Source organism: Maniola jurtina, chromosome 1, assembly GCF_905333055.1.
Source record: "Maniola jurtina chromosome 1, ilManJurt1.1, whole genome shotgun sequence".
Taxonomy (NCBI): domain Eukaryota; kingdom Metazoa; phylum Arthropoda; class Insecta; order Lepidoptera; family Nymphalidae; genus Maniola; species Maniola jurtina.
The window spans coordinates 6,460,527-6,484,895 of NC_060029.1; the positions used below are offsets into that span (position 1 = coordinate 6,460,527).

Genomic DNA, 24,369 nt, shown 5'->3' on the forward strand with positions numbered 1-24,369 from the left:
ACGATCGGTGACTATGAAGTTTGGATCATGGTGGCTTTGGGAGATAACAGTTGTCAAAGTATAAAGTCTATTTTTTTTCTTCATAATAGTATTAAAGACGCCAGACGCCCTGAAGTTTAAAAGTTTAAGGGTGTCTGGCAATGCATGACATGATTTCTCTCCCAAAGCCATCATGATCATATTGCTGATCGTTCCTCCGTGTTGGGGACAATACGCAGATAAACTTTCAGCTTTTACCACAAAATAACGAAGATCTGACATGCGCTGGCTCTCCCTCTATACTGCCCTTTAGCAGGTTCAGGCCACATCTTTAATTTCGAAATAACTACTTCATAAAGCTCATAAGGATATTTGAACTGTGCCATAACTGAATCACATGTTCATAATTTTTGTTTGTCTGTCTGTATGTTGGAACGGGCTAATCTTGGGAACGGCTGAACCAATTTTGACGGGACTTTCACAGGCAAGTAGAGGATTCAAGGAGGCTAGGCTACTTTTTTAACTGACTTTCAAAAAAAGGAGTTGTCTTTTCTACCTATGTATGTACATCGAAATATCCGAGATTTCTGAACCAATTTGCGTGATTTTTTTTAACGATGGATACATTAGATAGAAGAGAACTTCTAGAGAGAATAGGGAGAACTTTGCGCCGTTGTCCCATAAAAAAATTGGATTCCAACTCCTCAATCCTGATGCTGCATGGGGACCTGACCACCAAAACTGATGGGATTTATTGTAGAAACGGTGGATTATTAATTGAAATTAGAGGTACCTATCAAATAAAGACTGCTGTTGAACTTGAGGACCCAACTAGTCAAGCCTGATCCTGCAAGGAATTGCATTCTTAAATTGTGGTGATCCCACGGGATTTTTAAAGAATCATCTGTTTTAATGTTTTTACAAAATTTGGTACAGAGATACTCTGCATCCCGGGGATGGGCTACTACGGATAGGTTACTTTTTGTCCTGGAACGTTAAAAGTTGCCATGGGATTATTAAAAACCTAAATCTACGCCGGCGAAGCCGCGGATCATCTAGTTTTTTCTAAATAGCTGTGACAGAAAGATGGACAAGCAGTGCTAGTCCAGTGGTTAGGATGTCCGCCTCCTAATCGAAGGTCGGGGGTTCATTCCCGGGCACGCACCTCTAACTTTTCGGAGTATGTGCATTTTAAGTACAAACAACAACGAAGTAAGCATCGTGAGGAAACCTGCATGACTAAAAGTTCTCCAAGGTATATGAACTGTGAAGTCTGCCAATCCGCACTTGGCCAGCGTAGTACACTATGGTCACCAAAACCCTTCAAATTCTTAGAGACCCGTGCTCTGTAGTGCGCCGGCGGCGATGATGGGTTGATCATGATGACAGACAGATGGACTTAACGAAATTGTCTAGAGTATCCCGAGATGCAAGCTGGCGTAGCACAGCACAGTACAGATTTTGCAGGGCAGGGCAATTGAAGCAGACATAGGCCAAGAGCGTATGCACGTTTTTGAGTTGACGTGCACAAATATTTGAGCGTCGCGCGTCGCACAAAAATCTGTGCCGGCACTACAGCGCGACGCAGACCATCATCAGCCCAGACACGTCTGCGTCGCACGTGCCTGCGCCCGTAGCTTTACTTTGGAACCCTAAAAATGATCTTTTGAACAAAGTCAAATCGGGAACATTTCTAACAAAATTTAAACAAAATCTTTTAACAACTATGTAATTCAAATACATATTTTAGCATATATCCTAAATTTCTGAAAGTTTTAACATTAAAAATAGGTAGGTAGGTACCAGGTAAAATATTATCATCACAGTTGTAAACAATAATTAAAATTATGTACTCCTTAATATTAATAAACTAATATCACACTTCTCGACAGATTAAACTTAATAAACAAAATATAAAGAAATACTAACAATAAATATCATAAAAATGCAAAAATTAGAATCAACAACAGAACAGACACTGGGAAGAAAATGTACACAGCCATTCGAGGGTGGCAAACAGATGTCAGTATGAAGAAATTATCATCATTATAATTTAAACCATCCTTGGTTGGAACCTCAACAATTACTAATTCATCACTAAACATCTCTACATTAAATACACATTCTGTACTGTTGAGGCACATTTTAGAGTTTGATATATTTGAATACTGGAATGTTGGTTTGAAAATATCAAAAATTGCATGAATATCATTATTAACAAAATCATTATCACTATAAAAAATATAATAATAATATCCATCTGATGTCACTTCATGGACAACTTTCAGTGTTGTTATATCCTCTAAATATTTCGTATTGTTACATTGCATGGAATAAGGGAAAAAGTCATTCATTAATATATTGTCATTATAGCATTCATATAAACTGCTTTCAAAACTTGAAACAGATTTATCTTCCAAAGATCCTATAGAATTGTTAAGTGCATTTCCTCCATGATTTACTCCAGCATCCAAAACAGTGTTAGGGTTGTGCAAAGGAGGGAGTACAACATCTCTTTTATGTTTTGTTTTTTTTTCATTATCTGATACATAATCATTTAACCACACTTCATTTGGATTATCATAACTTTGCCCAATAATTTCTCTTTTATCATCTTTAGGATTTTCTAATGTTACAGAGACGTGGCCATGGTTTTCAACTACCAGTGGATCTCTTTTGTATTTACCTTCTAAAATGCCACATGTATTAAATATCTTTTCACCTTTCACAACCAATATTTTTGAACCGTCATACCTGGAACAAGCTTTTAACTCGACTGTAGCTCCAGCAAAAAGATAAAATCCCCAATACTCTAAAGTATCATCAGGTAAAGTCATAGATTTTCTTAATCTTATATGTCTCGTGTTATTAGCTAGTGTAGGTCTCCCCTTCATTTGGAATGCATTAAAACTGCTGTTCATTTTTACGGAATGTTTTTCACAAAATATTGATGACTGTCCTTTGTGAATTTGTATTACATCTGAGTCAGACATTTTATACATAACATCAGCATATCTTATGTTTCTGAGGTACAGTGGTGATATGATTAATATTGCAGGCAATACTGTTGTTAGCAGACAGAACATAACAACTCTTTGACTTCCTTGCATCTTGCCTCCATCTAAAGAGAAAAAAAAAATCTTATTAATTTATTATGCATGCTTTAGATAAATAACTATGATATAATAATATCTAAATCGTTTCCCCAATATTTATGTGATTTTGTGTTCTTCATCTTTAAATTACTTCTTCCTAAATACCCAGCAAAATGTTATTATGGGTGCAGGACTGCTATTGTATATAATTCAATCAATCAATCAGCCTGTTTGCGTCCACTGCTGGACACAAGCCTTCCCGAGAGTGCACCAGTCTATCTATCATCATAATATCATAGTCTGTCGGACTGATATTATTATGATTAATTATATGATTATTATGATGTATAATTAGTTGATTTTAAAGCTATTATTGATTGATTTTGCAGATATTTTTTGTTGTACAATATAATTTGGTCCTGTTTACTGATTTACTAACTCAGTGTCTAACACCGAATGATAGCCACTGTCCCTTGACATTTATTTTTAATTCATTTTAGGTTTTCTACAAAAAAATAATTTAATATCAGCCAGTGAAGCAGCAATGCAGAACCAACCAATGTCTAATAAGCTCTGTAGCCTTTGTGTCACACTGAGTTAACAAATCACTCGCTGGGCATGCAACCCTTAACTTTTCGGACTTATGTGCATCACTTCTTTTAACAGTAAAGGAAAACAGTGAGGATACCTACAGGCCTGACCTATAGGCCTGAAGAGTTTTACAACATGTTCCTTTTTGAAGGTGTGAAAAATCTACCAATAGAAAAATCTACCAATATGCACTTGGCTAGCTTGGTAAACTACGGCATACACCCTTCTAATTCTGAGAAGAGACCTGTAGCCTGTGCCTGTAGTCAGTACCTAGTTATTTTTGTTATAAAAGGAGAAACTGACTAACATACCAATCCAATGTACATTATACAAACTTAAACTGAGAGTAGTATTATCCTTGCTCAAACCACTGGGACTAGAAATTTAAGGGTTAGAATTTAGATTCCCTCTTTAACTCTTTCTGACTTCAACTATGAAAGAAGTTTCGATGGGTTCGGTGAAGTACTGCACCAAAGAAATTTTAAAACTATACATAGGTACCTGTTAGTTTTCTTTATAAATAATATTATTTCAAATCCAATGGTTTCTTTATCTTAAAAGTTTCTAAACGATATTTCCAACAGTTCATAAAAAGTGTTTTAGTTTTATGTGATAGATTTTTGATTTCAACTTCAGTAAATACCATAAAGTTAAACACCACCGACCAGATGTTAAACACTACGACCAAAGAGAATATTCTAACAGAATAATTATATAATCGCTACGACATACGACTAAAATATGAAACTCTCTACATATTATTAGTCTGTGATGATACCGCTATGGCTAGACCAAAACTATAATCTGTGAAGACCATTGCCTCTTTGGGTTGCTATGCCAATGGACGTTGTTGTCGCGAGACGCAAGCCAGACGCCAAGTTGTCAACATTCAATAATCATTGATCAATCATTGATAGTTTTACATTCTTTCGAGATTTATTGTTTTATTTTAGAAAGAATTGTTAAGAATTTACTGTCAAAAAGTTTTTCAATTTTACCTAATCTTCTTAAAAAATAAAATGGAAGAAAGAGACTTAAGGAAACTACTACAAACAAAAAACGGTTGCCGGATCCCACCAATGCTGCCTATTCCTGATATTCACCAAATAGACAAACTACCATTTATACCCCTACCGCCATATAACAGAATTAAGGTAAAATGTCACATTGTACCTAATTATCACGTGTTGTAGGGTCACGGGGCATTACCTTGGCACGGGCCACTGCGTCATATACCTACCCTCAATACAAATGTATATTAAGACGCGGTGCAACCGATGCGAATTGCGATGGCATCGTGCCTTGCCTTGCGGCACTGTAACGATACTGGGGTTGGTTTCGTACACAGTACCACGATGTGTCGTACCACTGCTGATTTCTAAACAACTGTTATCTTATCATATTATAGTGACATTAAATAAATGCGAAAGTTTTTGTTTGTTGACTCCATGAAATTCGCATGTAAATGTTTTATGGTTAATTTTTCATTTCGATTGGAGGGTCTTTCGATGACGCCGCAAGTGCAACAGATCGGCATGATTTTTTGCTTTTATTTAGTTAAGGACTTGGAGAATGGCAAAGACTAGTTACTTTTTATTCCGAAAAATCAAAGTTCCCACAGGATTTTAAAAACCTAAATCCACGCGGACGAAGTCGCAGGCATAAGCTAGCAATTTTATTGGCACCTACCGTTCTTTTTGCCATTTTGGTACCTATAGAACCCTAAAAATCAACTTTACTTACCGTCGGGCGCATGAACCTACGGTAGCGGTACCTACTGTTAGCGTTACTATGTCACACCGAAATAAAGTACTTGCGACACCGCGTCGTAGTGATTAGTGACAATATTATATCATGATTCCCGACCCGTAGCCGAGCTTCTTTCTACTTAATTGACAAAAAATGCTGTATCGATCCATCATCCAATGTAGCATTCAGATCTTTCGAATCGACCAGTAAATTTTTTATTGACTTTCCAGGATAAAAAAGAAAAATTTCGAAAACTTTTAGAAGAAAAGGCCACAGATAGAAAAATTAAAATTGCACGAGCGCCTTTAGAGCGCCGTGAATACGATACATTGGAGATATCGCAAGAAAGGCATATAGCCGTGCTACGTGAATCTGCTCAAAAGATACAACCACCTCCGATGCTTAAGTCCTGGGAAAGAAAAATAGTGAGTCTAATTCCAGCGAAACTGAGGAACGCTTATCCTTCAGTAACTGAGGAGCTCTTGAAAGAAAGTAAAGCTGAATGGAATCGTAATCTTCACAATTTAGCTGTAAAAACTATAATTCGAGATATACCAGGAGTACCCAGGAAAAGATATGTAGAGCCATATTTTAAATTTAAAGGAGTGACTTCAAATTACGAAAAAATGATTAAATTTCGAAAAAAACTTAAGACTGGTTCATTACTGTTACATCCATTTATAAGACTTGTACTTGAATCGTCAGAAAAAAGTTTTCCTAAATTTATAATAGACCTGTCAAAATACAGAGCAAAAGGCCCGATGGATTTATCCGATTTTCAAACAAAAATAATGGAAGAAATTAAACGGGCTGATTACTTGGTTTCGAGTACTTGGTATTCTATCCTCGTTAAATGGTTAAAAAATCCCAGATGTTTAAAAGGTATGCGTCCTAAAAGAATACCTGAATTTGTGAAATGTGCCACAAAAATGATATCGATGCAGATACAGGAATTGATGAGAAGGTCTATAGACACAATAATAAACACACTAAAAGATCTGGAATCTGTCCCTATATTGAATATATCTCTCAATTTTGACGGTGAATTTATTTTTGATCCATCACTTGAAGAAGTATATAATGTTTATCATACCATAGCTGACGCAATTGCTAACATTGCACAGAGACTTATGCCAATTGAACAATATCTTAATATACATTATACTCACGACGCCTTGCCTGTAAAATATAATGAGTGGCTATTTACTGATGGTCATGAGAGAATGCAACAACAATTAAACATCGTGTTTGCTCCTCTCGTTGCATATTTAGAACAGTTAAGGCAAGATTATAATATGTTGTACGGAGATTTAGCTAAATACAATCTAAACAAATTTATTAAAGAGGCTAAAGAGTTTGAAGAATCGCGAGACAAAATTTTATACTTTCAAGCAATAGATTCTGATATAACAGCTGTTATAGAAAATGAATATTTCAATTGTGCTTTAGTTTCCCAAACAAGGATGATAAATGGTTTGAAAACCAAAGCTTTAGAATTTATTAATGATATTATAGCGGGAATAGTCAGAACACATATTGATGAAAATGAAAACATATGTAAAGAATTTGAAATAATTGCTGCAAAAGCTTTGAAAGAACCACAAAATGCTGCTGAATTAGTCGAGCAAGGCGTGTATATTTTATATGCCAAAACTGTTTTGGTAGAAGCATTAAAAGAAAGAATTATGAGACAAATTAACATTATATCAAATTTATTAGAAATAACGTCTCTTACTCCTGAACACATCGCATCTAATACAACAACAGTAAATTGGCTTAAGGAAATAAAGCCGATATTCGATAAAAATGCAGCTGCATATGAAACATTTAAAGCAGAGATGGAAGAAAACTTACTGGCAAAGATCGCATATTTAAACAGAGAAGTTATAGAAATGACACCATACCTTGAACTTTTAGATAATATGGACGATATCAATCATACTCTCGAATATTTGGAGTACTTACGAAAGCTGGTGCATCGTCTTGATGATTGTGATAAATTAGTGACATGGATTAACAATGAAGAAACTACTTTTAAATTTCCTGTATCTAGTTACCCTGACTTGGAGGAGCTAAAGGATTACATTAAACCTTTCCATTGTCTTATTTATTTAGTTCATAAATGGAAACGAAGCTATTATACTTGGATGGACGGTCCATTTGAGTATTTAGACCATGAAAAAATTGAACAGGATCATGACTTTTACTACAAGGAATTTTTAAGACTATCTAAAGCGTATAGATCTAAAATCAAACAACAAATAGCAGAAGGTGTCGAAAAACGTTTTCAAGGATTAGTTGATGATCCTGACCTGAATAATCTTCCTGCACCTATGAAATTATGTGCGCAAGCTGTTGCTGAGATTAAGGAATGGCGACCTAATGTTCAAATGGCTCATATTATGTGTAATCCTGCGCTAGTCCAGAGACATTGGGATGAAATGTCAACTATTGCCGGATTCGATTTAACGCCTACTGCTGGAACTACGCTACGAAAAATTATTAATTTTGATTTGTGGGGTGAAATAGATCAGTATGAAATAATAAGCGTGGCGGCCACTAAAGAATTAGCACTCATAACAAATCTTAATAAAATGATGGCTGAATGGGTTGATATATGCTTTAAAACTAGTCCATATAAAGATACAGGTATTTATATTCTATCTGGTCTTGATGACATACAGAGTGTACTTGATGATCATATTGTAAAGACTATTGGTATGCGAGGATCTGCATTTGTTAAACCCTTTGAACTCCAAGTTAGAGCATGGTATGAAAAAATAACTCGAGTGAATAAAACTATTGACGAATGGGGTAAAGTTCAAAGCCAGTGGCTTTATTTATTACCAATATTTTCTTCAAAGGACATTGTAGCTCAAATGCCTGAGGAAGGAGTTATGTTTGCAGAAGTGAACAACATTTACCGTCGCTATATGGGATCCGTGGATAAGGATCCTCATGTCTTAGATATTGCTGGAGGCGTTGGCGTTTTAGAATCCTTCAAAATTGCTTCTGGATTATTAGAAAAAATCAACGATGGAATTAATAATTATTTAGAAAAAAAGCGCCTGTACTTTCCCAGATTTTTCTTTTTATCAAATGATGAAATGTTAGAAATCTTATCTGAAACGAAAAATCCCCTAAAAGTACAACCTCACTTGAAAAAATGTTTCGAAGGTATAAATAGGTTGGTATTTGACCCAGAATATAATATATCTGCAATGATATCAATGGAAGGTGAGCAAATCGAATTCCTAGATACTATCAGTGTAGCGGCAGCAAGAGGATCTGTTGAAAAGTGGCTTGTTCAAGTTGAAGAACAAATGTTGAAAGCCGTTAAATCTGAAACTGAACTATCCTATTACGATTATCCAAACCTAAGTCGAGCAGATTGGATATTATCTTGGGAAGGTATGGTTGTGTTAGCAATTTCTCAAATTTATTGGGCAGTGGATGTGCATGAATGTTTGAATACACATAAGTTAAGTGAATTAAAATCATTTCATGTAGGCCTAACGAAACAGCTTAATGAAACAGTAGCTATAATTCGTAGAACCGATTTATCCAAGCTAAGTAGCATTACAGTAAAAGCTCTTATTGTAATAGATGTTCATGCTAAAGATGTTATACAAGATCTTGTAGAGAAAAATGTGACAGAAGTAACAGATTTTCAATGGTTAGCACAGTTACGATATTATTGGGAAGAGGAAAGAGTTTTTGTTAAAATTATTAATGCAGTTGTGAATTATGCTTACGAATATTTAGGGAATTCTGATCGCTTAGTGATAACCCCTTTAACAGATCGTTGTTACCGTACATTAATTGGAGCCTATTACCTCCATTTAAATGGTGCTCCTGAAGGTCCAGCAGGAACCGGTAAAACAGAAACTACCAAAGACTTAGCTAAGGCCCTAGCTGTCCAATGCGTAGTTTTTAATTGTTCGGATGGCTTAGATTACAAAGCTATGGGTAAATTTTTCAAAGGTTTAGCATCATGTGGAGCATGGGTTTGTTTTGATGAATTTAATCGCATTGAGGTAGAAGTTTTATCAGTAATTGCTCAGCAAATTCTATGTATAGTACAAGCAGTGAGGCAACATTTAGAAACATTTGATTTTGAAGGTACAACCTTAACATTAAATCCGGCATGTTACGTTTGTATAACTATGAACCCAGGTTATGCAGGACGATCGGAACTTCCAGATAATCTTAAAGTGTTATTTAGAACAGTTGCAATGATGGTACCTGATTACGCTATGATTGGTGAAATATCATTGTATTCATTCGGTTTCGTAGATGCAAGGAGCTTGTCTGTAAAGATTGTGACAACATACCGACTATGTTCAGAACAGTTATCTTCCCAAAATCACTATGATTACGGTATGCGAGCTGTTAAAACTGTTTTATCCGCGGCAGGCAACTTAAAACGAAGTTTCCCAAATGAAAGTGAAAGTATTTTGTTACTTCGGTCAATTACAGATGTCAATTTGCCAAAATTTTTGTCTTTTGATGTACCGTTATTTGAAGGCATCATATCCGATTTATTTCCAGGAATAACGTTGCCTAAGCCGGATTATAACAATTTGTTAAAAGCCTGTGACGTGACTTGTGAAAGAAATAACTTACAGCCCGTAGAATGTTTTTTAGTTAAAGTTATTCAAACTTATGAAATGATGATTGTTAGACATGGTTTCATGTTAGTGGGCGATCCATTTTCAGGTAAATCTATGACATTAAAAATATTGTCGGAAGCCTTAACCCTCATGGAAGAAAAAAATCAGACAGGAGGTGTCGAGTGCACATATAAAGTGCTTAATCCTAAAGCAGTCACTATGGGTCAATTATATGGAGCTTTCGATCCAATATCTTACGAATGGACAGATGGTATTGTAGCGACTATGTTTAGAGATTTTGCCTCAGATGATACACCTGTAAGAAAATGGATTGTGTTCGATGGACCAGTGGATGCAGTGTGGATAGAAAATATGAACACCGTTCTTGACGATAATAAAAAACTGTGCTTGACATCTGGAGAAGTAATGGCAATGACCAATGTTATGTCAATGATTTTTGAAGTCATGGACCTTTCACAAGCTTCGCCTGCCACAGTTTCAAGATGTGGCATGATATACATGGAGTCCGCAACCTTTGGATCCATGCCATTTTACAAATCATGGTTAAATACATTAAATCCAAATTGGTTGGAGGAAAATGAGGAATTCATTTATAATATGTGTTCATGGTTAATAGATCCTTTACTTTATTACGTTCGAAAGCATTGTACACAACTTGTCATGGCGGGTGAAGTAAATTTAATTATGAGTACTCTACGGCTAGTAGAAATGCTCATGGATAATGCTATTGAGGGAGAAGAAGATACTAAGTATACCAGGACATGGTTTTTGGCTTCATTTATGACGGCTTTGGTTTGGGGTATCGGAGGAATATTGAATACTGATTCTCGAGAAAGATATGATGACTTAGTAAAAGAGTATTTTAAAGGAGAAAAGGGAATTCCTCCTGAAATCGAAAGACTTGATGTATCTGTACCTGCAGAAGGAATGATAATAGAACATTATTATATGTATAAAAGTAAAGGGTGCTGGAAACCTTGGCCAGATGCTGTAAAAGCTGCACAAATAAAAGAGCAGATCAACCTTTTGCAAACCATCATACCTACTTTAGAAACTGAAAAGTATATGTTTCTGTTGCAACTTCATACAAAATTTTCAAAACCCCTATTATTAATTGGACCAACTGGAACTGGTAAAAGCTTTTACGTTCAAAACTTTTTGATGTCTGTCAACTTAGAAAAATATACTCCTGGGTTTATAACATTTACAACGACCACGTCTGCTAATCAAACCCAAGATTTGGTCTTGTCTAAACTAGTAAAAAGAAGAAAAAATAATTATGGACCAACAAAAGGAAAACAAGCTATTATTTTTATTGATGATATGAATATGCCTGCTAAAGAAGTATATGGTGCACAACCTGCTATTGAATTGTTACGATTGTATTTTGATCAAAAACATTGGTACGACTTAAAAACGACTGAAAAGCTTTTTATTATTGATACATTTTTTTATGGCGCAATCGGACCAGTAGGTGGAAGCCGACAATTAATTTATCCGAGAATGTTAAGACATTATAATATTTATTCAATAAACGAGTTCTCGAAAGAAAGTATGACGAAAATTTTTACATCTTTATTGCAACTTGGGTGGAGAAGGAATGGATTTGGTCAAGATACTCAACCAATATTAGTGAATATTGTAGCGGCTACAATGAATATATACGATCAAGCTACAGAAGGATTAAGACCTACACCAGCTAAGTCACATTATATATTCAATTTAAGGGACTTTTCTAGAGTAATACAAGGTTGCGCTTTGTTACGAAAAGAATCTGCAGATAATAAGAAAACATTTACAAGGGTATGGGTACATGAAATCATGCGAGTATTTTATGATAGACTTGTCGATGAATTTGATCGTACTTGGTTTTTTAACCTTTTACGAAAGTCGACACATGAATTCATGAAAGATACATTTGATTCAGCTTTAGATACTTATCAAAACGAAAAGGGTGAAGTCACTCAAGAAAATATAAAACAAATGATGTTTGGATGCTATCTTGATCTTGACAGTGCCGAAGGAGAGAGAAGATACGATGAATTACCATCAAAAGAGGTATTTTTGAATATTTCTGTAGCTATGTTGGCGGAATATAATGCAATGCATAAGGCAAAAATGAATATAGTATTATTTGACTACGCTTTGGAACATTTATCTAAAATATGTAGATTGCTTTCAATGCCATCAGGTAATGCTTTACTCGTTGGCGTAGGTGGTTCTGGAAGACAATCTCTCACTAGATTAGCTGGCACTATATTAGGCCAACAAGTTTATCAAGCAGAAATTACAAAAAGTTATAGCGTCAAAGATTGGCATGATGACATAAAACGAGTACTTCGTGAATCAGGCGGTTTAAATAAAGACACTACATTTTTATTCACCGAAAACCAAATTAAGGAGGAAGTTTTTATTCAAAATTTAGACAGCTTGTTAAATTCAGGTGAAGTACCAAATTTATATGGATTAGATGAAATTCAAGAAATCCTTGAATTGGTGCGGCTGGCCGCTCAAGGTGGAAATAGAAACTTGGATATAAGTCCATTGCAAATTTTATCTTTTTTTGTTGGCCGATGTAAAGCAAAATTACACTGTGTTTTGTGTTTTAGTCCAATTGGCAGTTCCTTTAGAACTAGATTAAGACTGTATCCTGCACTAGTGAACTGTTGTACTATAGATTGGTACGATAGTTGGCCAGAGGATGCTTTAGAAATGGTTGCCCATCATTACATGGGGAAAGTGAATGTGTCTGACAAGGTCAAAGCGGCTGCAGTAATAGCGTGTAAGCAATTTCATGTAGATGCTCGAATAGTATCGACTGATTTTTATAATCAGTTCGGAAGAAAGACTTATATAACTTCAGCTTCGTATTTAAATCTGATCAAATCCTTTACTATCTTAACAAACAAAAAACAAAGAGAATTGCGAGCTGCTAAATTACGATACACCAATGGTTTAGATAAACTTGGTCAGGCAGCAGAAGCAGTAGCTATAATGCAACGTGATTTAAATGCCTTGAAACCCCAATTAATAGTGATGGCCGCAAAATCAACGAAAATGATGGAAGAAATAGCTGTTGAAACTGCTATTGCCGATAAAGCTGCTGCACAAGTAAGAGAAGATCAAAAAGTTGCAAATGTTCAAGCAGCAGCTGCTCAAGAACTTAAGAAGGATTGTGAAGCTGACTTAGCTTTAGCTTTGCCTATTTTAGAAGATGCTATTGCAGCTTTGAATACTCTCAAGCCAGCTGATATTACAATAGTGAAATCTATGAAAAACCCACCAGCGACTGTAAAATTGGTTATGGCTGCCGTGTGTGTTATGAAAGGGCTTCCTCCTGATAAAATACCAGATCCAGATAATCCTGGGAAAAAAATGCTGGACTATTGGGGCCCTAGCAAAAGGGTTTTAGGTGACATGGGCTTTTTAGAATCACTTAAAAATTTTGACAAGGATAATATACCAGTTGCTACAATGCAGAAAATAAGAAAAGAATATCTATCACACAAAGATTTTAAACCACATATTATTGCTAAAGCTTCCACAGCAGCTGAAGGTTTATGCAAATGGATTATAGCGATGGATATGTATGACGCTGTTGCTAAAGTCGTAGCTCCAAAAAAAGCTAAGTTAGAAGCAGCTGAAAAAGAATTTGCTGAAACTATGGCAATCTTAGAAGAAAAGAAAGCTACAGTTGCTAGATTGGAAGCTAAATTGGCAGAATTAAACGAAGCCTTGGAAGAAGCTAATGCTAAAAAAAAAGCTTTAGAAGATGAGGTACAGCTTTGTATAGATAAATTGTATCGAGCTGAGAAGCTTATTGGGGGTTTGGGAGGAGAAAAAGTTAGATGGACTATGGCAGCTGAAAATTTACAGTTGCTATATGACAATTTAGCGGGAGATATTCTTGTGTCCTGTGGTATGATTGCCTATTTAGCTCCGTATACTGCACCAGTTAGAATATCAGTGATTGCACAATGGCGAGAATTGATTATTAAGCTTGAAATGCCCCATTCTGATCAGTTTATATTTAAAGATATTTTAGGAACAGACATTAAAATACAAAATTGGTGTATAGCTGGCTTACCCTGGGATTCCTTTTCCATTGATAATGGTGTTATACAGGATAACTCTTTACGTTGGTGTTTACTTGTAGATCCTCAAGGTCAAGCTAATAAATGGATCAAAACTATGGAAAAGTCAAATGATCTACAAGTTATGAAATTTACGGATGGTAATTATATGAAAGTTATAGAAACATGTTTAGAATATGGTAAGCCAGCATTAATTGACTGTATTTTAGAGGATGTTGAGCCCCCGTTAGATCCAATTTTATTAAAGCACACCTATACACAGGGTGGAAAGGAATTTATTGCTTTAGGTGAAAATGTCATAGAATATCATCCAAATTTTAGGTTATATATGACTACAAAATTAAGGAATCCACACTATTTACCCGAAGTTTTCAATAAAGTTACCTTAATTAATTTTGCGTTAACAAAAGATGGGTTAGAAGATCAACTATTAGGTATAGTTGTTGCTAAAGAAAGACCAGATTTACAAGAAAAACGTGAAAAACTAATTGTACAAGGTGCAGCAAATCGAGCAGCATTAAAACAGACAGAAGACGATATATTAAGGACATTACAAGAGTCGAAAGGTGATATATTGGAGGATGAAACGGCAATAGAAGTTTTAGATTCATCGAAGTTATTGGCAATAGATATAATGAAAAAGCAAGAAGCTTCTGTTGAAACGGAAATTATTATTGAAAAATTTAGACTTGGATACAGACCCATAGCTTCTCATTCAGCTGTATTATACTACTGTGTTACAGAGTTGCCGAATGTAGATCCAATGTATCAATATTCCTTGACGTGGTTTATAAATCTCTATATAATTTCAATCGAAAATGCAAATAAGTCGAAGGACTTAGAAAAAAGACTGAAGTTTTTGAAAGAAACTTTTACATACAATTTATACAGCAATGTCTGTAGATCACTATTTGACAAAGACAAGCTAATGTTTTCGTTTATTATGTGTTCCAAAATGATGCTTTCTACTGGTGAAATGAGTCACGATGAATATCTATTTCTTATTACTGGTGGAATAACAGTTGAAAATGTTCATAAAAAACCCGTCGATTGGATACCAGATAAGGGTTGGGATGAAATTTGTCGGCTAAATGATTTACCTGCTTACAAAGGTTTTAAAGATAGTTTCATCAACATCACAGATAAGTGGAAGGAGTTTTACGATGACATAGAGCCTCATCGAAGAAGTATACCCGGTGGCTGGGAAGATAAAGTAACCCAATTTCAAAAACTACTATTTGTAAGAGTTCTCAGACCCGATAAGTTAACTTTTGCAATATCAGATTTCGTAGAAAAACAAATGGGTATAAAATATATTACGCCACCTCCATTTGACATCGGAAAATCCTTCGGAGATTCAAATTGTTTAGCACCATTAATATTTATTCTCTCTCCTGGTTCTGATCCAATGGGGGCTCTAATAAAGTACTGTGAAAAAATGGGTTATTCTCATAGATTTAATTCTATATCGTTGGGCCAAGGTCAAGGTCCAATAGCGAAAGCAATGATAGAAAAAGCACAATTAGAAGGGGGATGGGTTTGTTTACAAAACTGTCATTTAGCAGTATCCTGGTTACCCACTTTAGAAAAGCTTGTTGAAGGTTTTGATTTAACAAATACCGATTTAAGTTTCAGAATGTGGCTCACAAGCTACCCCTCCGATAAATTCCCACAGGCAATTTTACAAGTAGGTGTTAAAATGACAAACGAACCACCTACTGGCCTCCAGAATAATTTATTAAGATCCTATTTGTCCGAGCCACTTAAAGAACCAGAGTTTTATGAAGGATGTCCCGGCAAAGATAAAATTTTTAGTAAGCTATTATATGGGATAAGCTTCTTTCACGCAGTCGTGCAAGAAAGAAAGAAGTTTGGCCCGTTAGGATGGAATATTCAGTACGGTTTTAACGATTCTGATTTCCATATTTCTGTCATGCAGTTACAAATGTTTTTAAATCAGTACGAAGAAATTCAATATGTAGCGATAAAATACTTAACAGGGGAATGTAATTATGGTGGCCGCGTAACAGATGATTGGGACAGAAGGTTAATTGTCACAATTTTAGATAATTACGTTAATACCAATGTTGTCAATGATCCCAATTATTTATTTTGTGATTTGGGAAATCAGTATGGACTTCCGCGTAGGTGTGAATATCAAGATTATCTTAAGCACATTGAATCAGTGCCTGTGAATCCTCCGCCTGAAGTATTTGGATTACATATGAATGCAGGAATAACTCGTGACTATTCGATATCAATGGCCTTAACTACCTCATTAATTTTAGTTGAAGGTACAAGCGGTGGGGGTGAAGGTGGTAACACAGAAGTAATACTTGTGCAAATGTCATCAGAAATTTTGTCTAAATTGCCATCTGCATACGACATAGAAACTGCGCAGAAAAAATATCCTGTCGATTATAATGAATCGATGAACACTGTGTTGATTCAAGAAATGCAGCGATTCAACAAGCTTTTGTTTGAAATCAGGTCCTCCTTAATAGATGTCCAAAAAGCTGTGAAAGGAGTTATTGTCATGTCTCCAGCACTAGACTTACAATGTAATGCTATGTTGCTTGGAAAAATACCCGCCAACTGGTCAAAAGTTTCCTATCCTAGCTTGAAACCATTGCCAAGCTACGTAACAGATTTTATCGAGCGTTTAGCTATGTTACAAAATTGGTATGAAAACGGTAAACCTGCAACTTTCTGGCTTTCAGGTTTTTTTTTTACTCAGGCCTTTCTTACTGGTTCAGTCCAAAACTATGCTCGGGCCAAAACAATTCCCATTGATTTGTTGACTTTTGATTTTCAAGTTCTTGACGTAGATTATGAAGAAACGCCACCAGAATATGGGGTGTATGTGCATGGACTTTTTATGGATGGTGCGCGATGGGATCGAAAGTCTTTTGCGATTGGGGAACAACTTCCTAAGGTTTTAAATGACAATATGCCCGCTATATGGTTATATCCGAAATTAAAAACAGAATTCAGCGAAGGTGACAGGTACAAGTGCCCGTTATACAAAACCTTAGAGCGAAAAGGTGTATTGGCAACAACGGGCCATTCTTCTAATTTTGTATTGGCATTCTTTTTACCATCTAACCAACCTTCCGCTCATTGGATAAAACGTAGTGTTGCACTTTTATTGCAGTTGGATAACTAATAATTGTAAGCCCACAAAATCATTGGAACCACTGGATATATTATGTAGGTAGTAATATTATCACCGTCAGCCATCATGAATTCACCGTTGAACATAATTTTAAAAATGCAATCAAAATTTTCTATCATAGACGGGATAGATGGATTTCCACGTTTTTCTATTTGAGCTAACTACTTCTCTGACGCCAATTTAAACAATTTGTATATCTATTTACTACATTAATGCGCACAGTCCTTCTGATTAGCACAAGGAATTTGGACTATAGAATTAATTGATTTATGTTTAAGTTTATGTACTTAAGTATTTTAAAGTAGGACTTTTTTAAAAATAATGTTACTTTTATACCCAGTTAGTTACCTATTACATTTAATTTGGAAAAAAATATTTGGTGAACTTACCTAGTTACTTGTTACGCCAGGGCTGTCGTGCGCAGCGCATTGCATGGTGATGGTGATTGTTGTGTAATGAAAATAGTTGAGGGACTGGCGAACATACTTAGTAATTTTATTGTAACTAGCTACGTACATGAGATTTTACGGGAAGAGCAAAAAACTGAATGAAGGCTTTTTTGAACTTGACTGTAATTTTACCGTTTTGATCGAAATTACTGCGAACTTTGGATTCAATTTTAACGCATTTCTAAGTTGTTTTGCTTGGAAATGGGTTGATATAGTTAAGTAATTTGCATTGATAGGGCCAAAAGCATCGAATACCTACCTACTTCGTCCGTATGTCATCTTAATTTATTGTGCTTTAATATTTTAGAAAACTGTAATTTTCTATGACTACTACTTACTAAATAGTACTACTTTGTCTAATTAAAGCTGAGTCATGAGTGAAATATGGCGCAAATTAGAAAAATGTTCATGAATTGAATGAATTTCATTGAGTAAAAAATAAACAAATAAATAATAATTAGGTTGTTAATTTTAAATATCTAACAGTTTCTAAAAACGTTAAAATAATCTCTCTCAGCTTTCATTACACAGACTTACCTATAAAGTTAAGTAGTACCATACTTTGTACTAATGCTGCTATAGAAAATAAATTCCTTTATATATTATCTACCTATTTCGTTTTCGTATAGCCATAACTAGTTACTTACTTACTTACCTACATTATTTTAAAACATAATTGCTAGTCTGAACTCTGAACACACCCAAATAAGTGGGTACATAATCCAGGATTGCCTATTATAAGCGTCAGTCAGAAAAAGTAAGTAATTAGGTATTATTTAAATATTTTTAACAAATTATTGGGATATCCTCCCAAAACCTACGCGAATAACACAGGTTAAACGCAAAGATTATCTGAAATATTCAATACTAGCTGTGCCCGCGACTTCGTTCGCGTGGAATAGTGACTTTTCGCGCTTTATAAGCCACGGACGCTCAGGCGCGAGGCGCCGTGATTCTTTAAATTGACATAACTTTTTTATTTATGAACCGATTGACATGAAATAAACACTAAATCCTAAGTGAAGCTTACTACAATATATTAGTGAAAACCGTATCTAAATCGAATAAGCCGTTTCTGAGATTAGCGTGCACAAACACACAGACAAACAGACAAACAGACAAACAGACAAAAAAAAATTAATTACAATTTCGGGTTCGGCATCGATATAATAACAACCCCTGCTACCTTTTTTTTATATATTTCCATTGTACAGACACCACTTTTCTACAATTTTATTATATGTATAGATATAGATAATCGACCCAAATCGTGGAAAGAGACTATTGAAGAAACCTTCAAAACATCTGTAGGTATTTTGTACAAATTCAATCGAGCTCGCTTCCTAGCAACATCGAATTAGGATTCTAATGATAAATATTTTATCATTAGATAAATTAATAATTTTATAGTATTTTTGACAATTTAAATCAATAATTTGTAATAAAAACACAAAACGAATTGGTAAAAAAGGGTCTTGGCTTTGGACTAGGGCCTAGTCCAAAGCCGAGACCATGCCGAGACCCTTTTTTACCAATTCATGTTTGGACTAGGAATTCAGGCACTTCTAGATTGGCCTTGAATTTAAAACTTGTAGGCAGACACTAGGCAGAAGCCAAAGTTTTGGCTTTGGACTTAGTAGATAGGTACTTTGGGCATTTCTGAGGATTGCTTGAGCCAATAACGTTGTTAGTCTAAATTTTCAAGTACCTATAGAACACAGAGAACAGTCATAGTCATTTAATTTTTTTTTAACTCTCAGTGACTCTCAGGTACAACAGCTATGTTAGGAGATTAGGTATCTAAAATGAGTTATTTACTTACCGTTTTCTTTGTTTTGAATAGATGTATATTGATAATCCACATTATAATAGGCACTATTTGATTTAATAAACATTTGGCTCATAGTGGAAGTAACTATTATATTATGCACATTTCTAAATTAAAATGTAACTAGTTATATTGCGCTCTATTCAATTTGTAAAGTTGAATGGCAGAAAATATATCGGTATCTAATCATAATGCTATTACGCGATGTCCACTACCAATAACAATATGCTTGATAACTGATAAGTTATCATTTAGACACTATAGTCAGGTGGAAGTTACATATCATGGATGGTACCTACCTATTTACCTAAAATCGAAATGCACAGTTTCTTAAATTTTCTGCTCAATATGAATCATATTCATAATCGTTTATTAGGGTTCCGTACCCCAAAAGTAAAAACGGAACCCTTATAGGAACACTCTGTTGTCGGTTTTATTCTAATATCATTGGCTGTCGGTCTGTCTGTCTGTCCGTCCTCCGTCTTTCCGTCTGGCCGTTTGTCCGTCTGTCGAGTCTGTCAAGAAAACCTATAGGGTACCTACTTCCCGTTGATCTAGAAACATGAAATTTGGTAGGGTAGGTTCTAAAGCACAAGTAAAGGAAAAAATCCGAAAACCGTGAATTTGTGGTTACATCACAAAAAAAATGTGTTTCAATTTTCTATTTGTAGTTAATTAGTTTTTCAAAGTTAGTAGTTAGTCTAACTTTGAAAATTGAAACATGTTTTTTTTGGTTTAAGAAATTAATTCTAGTATCGACTATTTTCACAAATTAGTCGACACTAGAATTAATTTCTTAAATTGGACTCTTTCAAGTAAAGATATATATTATTTATATAATATAAAACCTGTGAGGATAATACTGCCATTGTCGCAATTAAAATACCATAAGCCTACGTTGTCGTATTAGTTTACAAATTGTGAAAAACCAAAATTAAATTTGAATTTTGCGGGCAGACCCGTCGCTTCCACCTTAAGTATCTAGATCATAGAGTAGTGTATAAGTGTATTTAAAACATTATTAGACCGTGAAATAGGTTCTAAATTCGAGAAGATTCTTTAAATAAATAAAGTTCTTTTGGACTTCGTCTGTGGTGGCGTTTGCTGGCGCGCGTATTATGACTTTTTGGAGTGTTTTTTTTTTTCTCTCTCGTCTGGCTTTACAAAGATTAGCCAATGTCTAGTTTGTAGTCATTTGTAACAAGTTAGTTAAACTATACAAGTATGGACCCCGTCTGTGCCGGTGCTCGCCGACATACGCACGGCACCCCCTTAGAGCGCTTTCCAGTCAGTTTTAACAAAAAAAAAAAAAACACTCCAAAAAGGCAGAGTACGCCCGCCAGCTAACACCAACACAGACGAAATCCCCCCATACTTATACATACAGCGTGTCCCATAAATAATGGATCAAACTTAAGCGGAAGATACATCACCTAATTATCTAAAACTAATTTGATCAGTTTAAAAAAAAACCAAAGGGTGACCAAGTTTTTGTGTTTTTTTTAGTTTGTCCATTTTTTCTATCCTAAATCAGTTTTTTTAACGCTGTATCTGTAATAAATAATATTTTTAGATGTGATTTTTGTTAAATATTGTTTATTAGTTTACCCATGTATTATGAAAATCATTTTAGTAAATAATGTTTTATTTGTTTCGGAAAAAATGTTCGAATCGAATAAATAATTTTCTTTGATTAAGACAACCCAAATTAAAAACAATCTCCTGTAAAAAAAATGTATGACACCGAAGTGTACCATTATTTTAAAAACTTGTACACTTATCAAGGTTTGCAAATTGGTATAAAACTTGCATCTGCTCCTTGTCGTTACAAAGATGCTGCCAAAAATCTAAGGGAGGTGCTGAATTATCAAAATTTTAAAAAATTGAAAAGTGTGCACATTCTAATTATCTTACTTTAAAATGTTTTACAATGTCTGTTTTCTTACCTAAATCACTAAAGCAAGCATTTTTGTTGCTTTGGCATTCCTAGAATCTAATTCTTAAATTTTGGATTTCGGTATCGCTGCGTCTTAGAGTCAACAAGAGTTGTCCCTTTTTGACGACACAGGTAAAGGAATGTGTAAAAGGGAAAGAAAGTGCCGCTTTCGTTAGTAATTCAATGCAATACAAGTATTTTTATTGGTGATGTATTCTTAGAAATTCAAGAAACTGGAATAATTTAAAAAAATTACGAGTTCTTATGAGAGTAAAGTATTTTAAAGAAATTATTGTTTATTGAATTGAGGAAGATAATTTGAACATTTATTATAATTTTGAAGTAAATGATTTATTTGAATTCATAGTTTTTTTATTTACGCCCCCTAACTTGTTTCATAAGCTACACTGAGATGCCTCATCAATTCAATAAACAATAATTTCTTTAAAATACTTTACTCTCATAAGAACTCGTAATTTTTTTTAATTATTCCAGTTTCTTGAATTTCTAAGAATACATCACCAATAAAAATACTTGTATTGCATTGAATTACTAACAAAAGCGGCACTTTCTTTCCCTTTTACACATTCCTTTACCTGTGTCGTCAAAAAGGGACAACTCTTGTTGACTCTAAGACGCAGCGATACCGAAATCCAAAATTTAAGAATTAGATTCTAGGAATGCCAAAGCAACAAAAATGCTTGCTTTAGTGATTTAGGTAAGAAAACAGACATTGTAAAACATTTTAAAGTAAGATAATTAGAATGTGCACACTTTTCAATTTTTTAAAATTTTGATAATTCAGCACCTCCCTTAGATTTTTGGCAGCATCTTTGTAACGACAAGGAGCAGATGCAAGTTTTATACTAATTTGCAAACCTTGATAAGTGTACAAGTTTTTAAAATAGTGGTACACTTCGGTGTCATACATTTTTTTTACAGGAGATTGTTTTTAATTTGGGTTGTCTTAATCAAAGAAAATTATTTATTCGATTCGAACATTTTTTCCGAAACAAATAAAACATTATTTACTAAAATGATTTTCATAATACATGGGTAAACTAATAAACAATATTTAACAAAAATCAGATCTAAAAAATATTATTTATTACAGCTACAGCGTTAAAAAAACTGATTTAGGATAGAAAAAATGGACAAACTAAAAAAAACACAAAAACTTGGTCACCCTTTGGTTTTTTTTTAAACTGATCAAATTAGTTTTAGATAATTAGGTGATGTATCTTCTGCTTTAGTTTGATCCATTATTTATGGGACACGCTGTATATTTCCCTAACTTGTATATACAGCGTGTCCCATAAATAATGGATCAAACTAAAGCAGAAGATACATCACCTAATTATCTAAAACTAATTTGATCAGTTTAAAAAAAAACCAAAGGGTGACCAAGTTTTTGTGTTTTTTTTAGTTTGTCCATTTTTTCTATCCTAAATCAGTTTTTTTAACGCTGTAGCTGTAATAAATAATATTTTTTAGATCTGATTTTTGTTAAATATTGTTTATTAGTTTACCCATGTATTATGAAAATCATTTTAGTAAATAATGTTTTATTTGTTTCGGAAAAAATGTTCGAATCGAATAAATAATTTTCTTTGATTAAGACAACCCAAATTAAAAACAATCTCCTGTAAAAAAAATGTATGACACCGAAGTGTACCACTATTTTAAAAACTTGTACACTTATCAAGGTTTGCAAATTAGTATAAAACTTGCATCTGCTCCTTGTCGTTACAAAGATGCTGCCAAAAATCTAAGGGAGGTGCTGAATTATCAAAATTTTAAAAAATTGAAAAGTGTGCACATTCTAATTATCTTACTTTAAAATGTTTTACAATGTCTGTTTTCTTACCTAAATCACTAAAGCAAGCATTTTTGTTGCTTTGGCATTCCTAGAATCTAATTCTTAAATTTTGGATTTCGGTATCGCTGCGTCTTAGAGTCAACAAGAGTTGTCCCTTTTTGACGACACAGGTAAAGGAATGTGTAAAAGGGAAAGAAAGTGCCGCTTTTGTTAGTAATTCAATGCAATACAAGTATTTTTATTGGTGATGTATTCTTAGAAATTCAAGAAACTGGAATAATTAAAAAAAATTACGAGTTCTTATGAGAGTAAAGTATTTTAAAGAAATTATTGTTTATTGAATTGATGAGGCATCTCAGTGTAGCTTATGAAACAAGTTAGGGGGCGTAAATAAAAAAACTATGAATTCAAATAAATCATTTACTTCAAAATTATAATAAATGTTCAAATTATCTTCCTCAATTCAATAAACAATAATTTCTTTAAAATACTTTACTCTCATAAGAACTCGTAATTTTTTTAAATTATTCCAGTTTCTTGAATTTCTAAGAATACATCTATAATATAAAAATGAATCGCAAAATGTGTTGGTAAGCGCATAACTCAACAACGCCTGGACCAATTTGGCCAAATCTTTTTTTAAAATGTTCGTTGAAGTTCAAGGATGGTTTTTACGGCGAGAAAAATTAGAATTATTGCTGGAAAAACCCTAAAAATAGCCCTTTTCTTTTTCCCATACAAATGATTTCTAACTAAAACGTAGTCAATTTGAGCTTTATTGCTATGGTATAAAGTTCATATTAAATTACAAGCACTCACTGTTGTCTAAGCAATGTAGGTGTGTTCCTAACGTCAACGGTTCTGTTCAGGAGAATTTTTTAAAATACGTAGGCACAAAAACTGCCACATTACAAATCTTTTTGACAGGACGAAGTCTGTCGGGTCAGCTAGTCACCAATAAAAATACTTGTATTGCATTGAATTACTAACGAAAGCGGCACTTTCTTTCCCTTTTACACA

At 34.2% G+C, this 24,369-nt stretch overlaps 2 protein-coding genes across 3 annotated transcripts; one reads left to right on the forward strand and one right to left on the reverse strand.

Moving 5' to 3' along the window:
- Nucleotides 1–1,692: 1,692 nt before the first annotated feature.
- Nucleotides 1,693–19,820, reverse strand: LOC123868693. Of its 2 annotated transcripts, none has more exons than XM_045911247.1 (2): nt 19,589–19,820; nt 1,693–3,100 (listed from the first exon to the last, which is right to left on the reverse strand). In XM_045911247.1, the coding sequence occupies exons 1-2, from the start codon at nt 19,668–19,670 to the stop codon at nt 1,917–1,919; spliced, it is 1,266 nt and encodes a 421-aa protein (XP_045767203.1). In that variant the 5' UTR covers nt 19,671–19,820; the 3' UTR covers nt 1,693–1,916. The 2 variants fall into 2 exon arrangements, with proteins under 2 accessions (XP_045767203.1, XP_045767212.1); XM_045911256.1 differs by lacking the exon at nt 19,589–19,820 and adding an exon at nt 4,167–4,335.
- LOC123868493 (dynein axonemal heavy chain 12) lies at nt 4,540–18,371 on the forward strand. The gene is made up of 2 exons (XM_045911036.1): nt 4,540–4,819; nt 5,645–18,371. The coding sequence occupies exons 1-2, from the start codon at nt 4,685–4,687 to the stop codon at nt 17,306–17,308; spliced, it is 11,799 nt and encodes a 3,932-aa protein (XP_045766992.1). The 5' UTR covers nt 4,540–4,684; the 3' UTR covers nt 17,309–18,371.
- Nucleotides 19,821–24,369: the final 4,549 nt, after the last annotated feature.

Coding starts and splice junctions, on each gene's coding strand:
- LOC123868493 (XM_045911036.1), top strand. CDS start 4,685: ATGGAAGAAAGAGACTTAAGGAAACTACTACAAACAAAAAACGGTTGC. Junction 4,820..5,644: donor CGCCATATAACAGAATTAAG/GTAAAATGTCAC, acceptor TTGACTTTCCAG/GATAAAAAAGAAAAATTTCG.
- LOC123868693 (XM_045911247.1), bottom strand. CDS start 19,670: ATGAGCCAAATGTTTATTAAATCAAATAGTGCCTATTATAATGTGGAT. Junction 3,101..19,588: donor TATTCAAAACAAAGAAAACG/GTAAGTAAATAA, acceptor TTTTCTCTTTAG/ATGGAGGCAAGATGCAAGGA.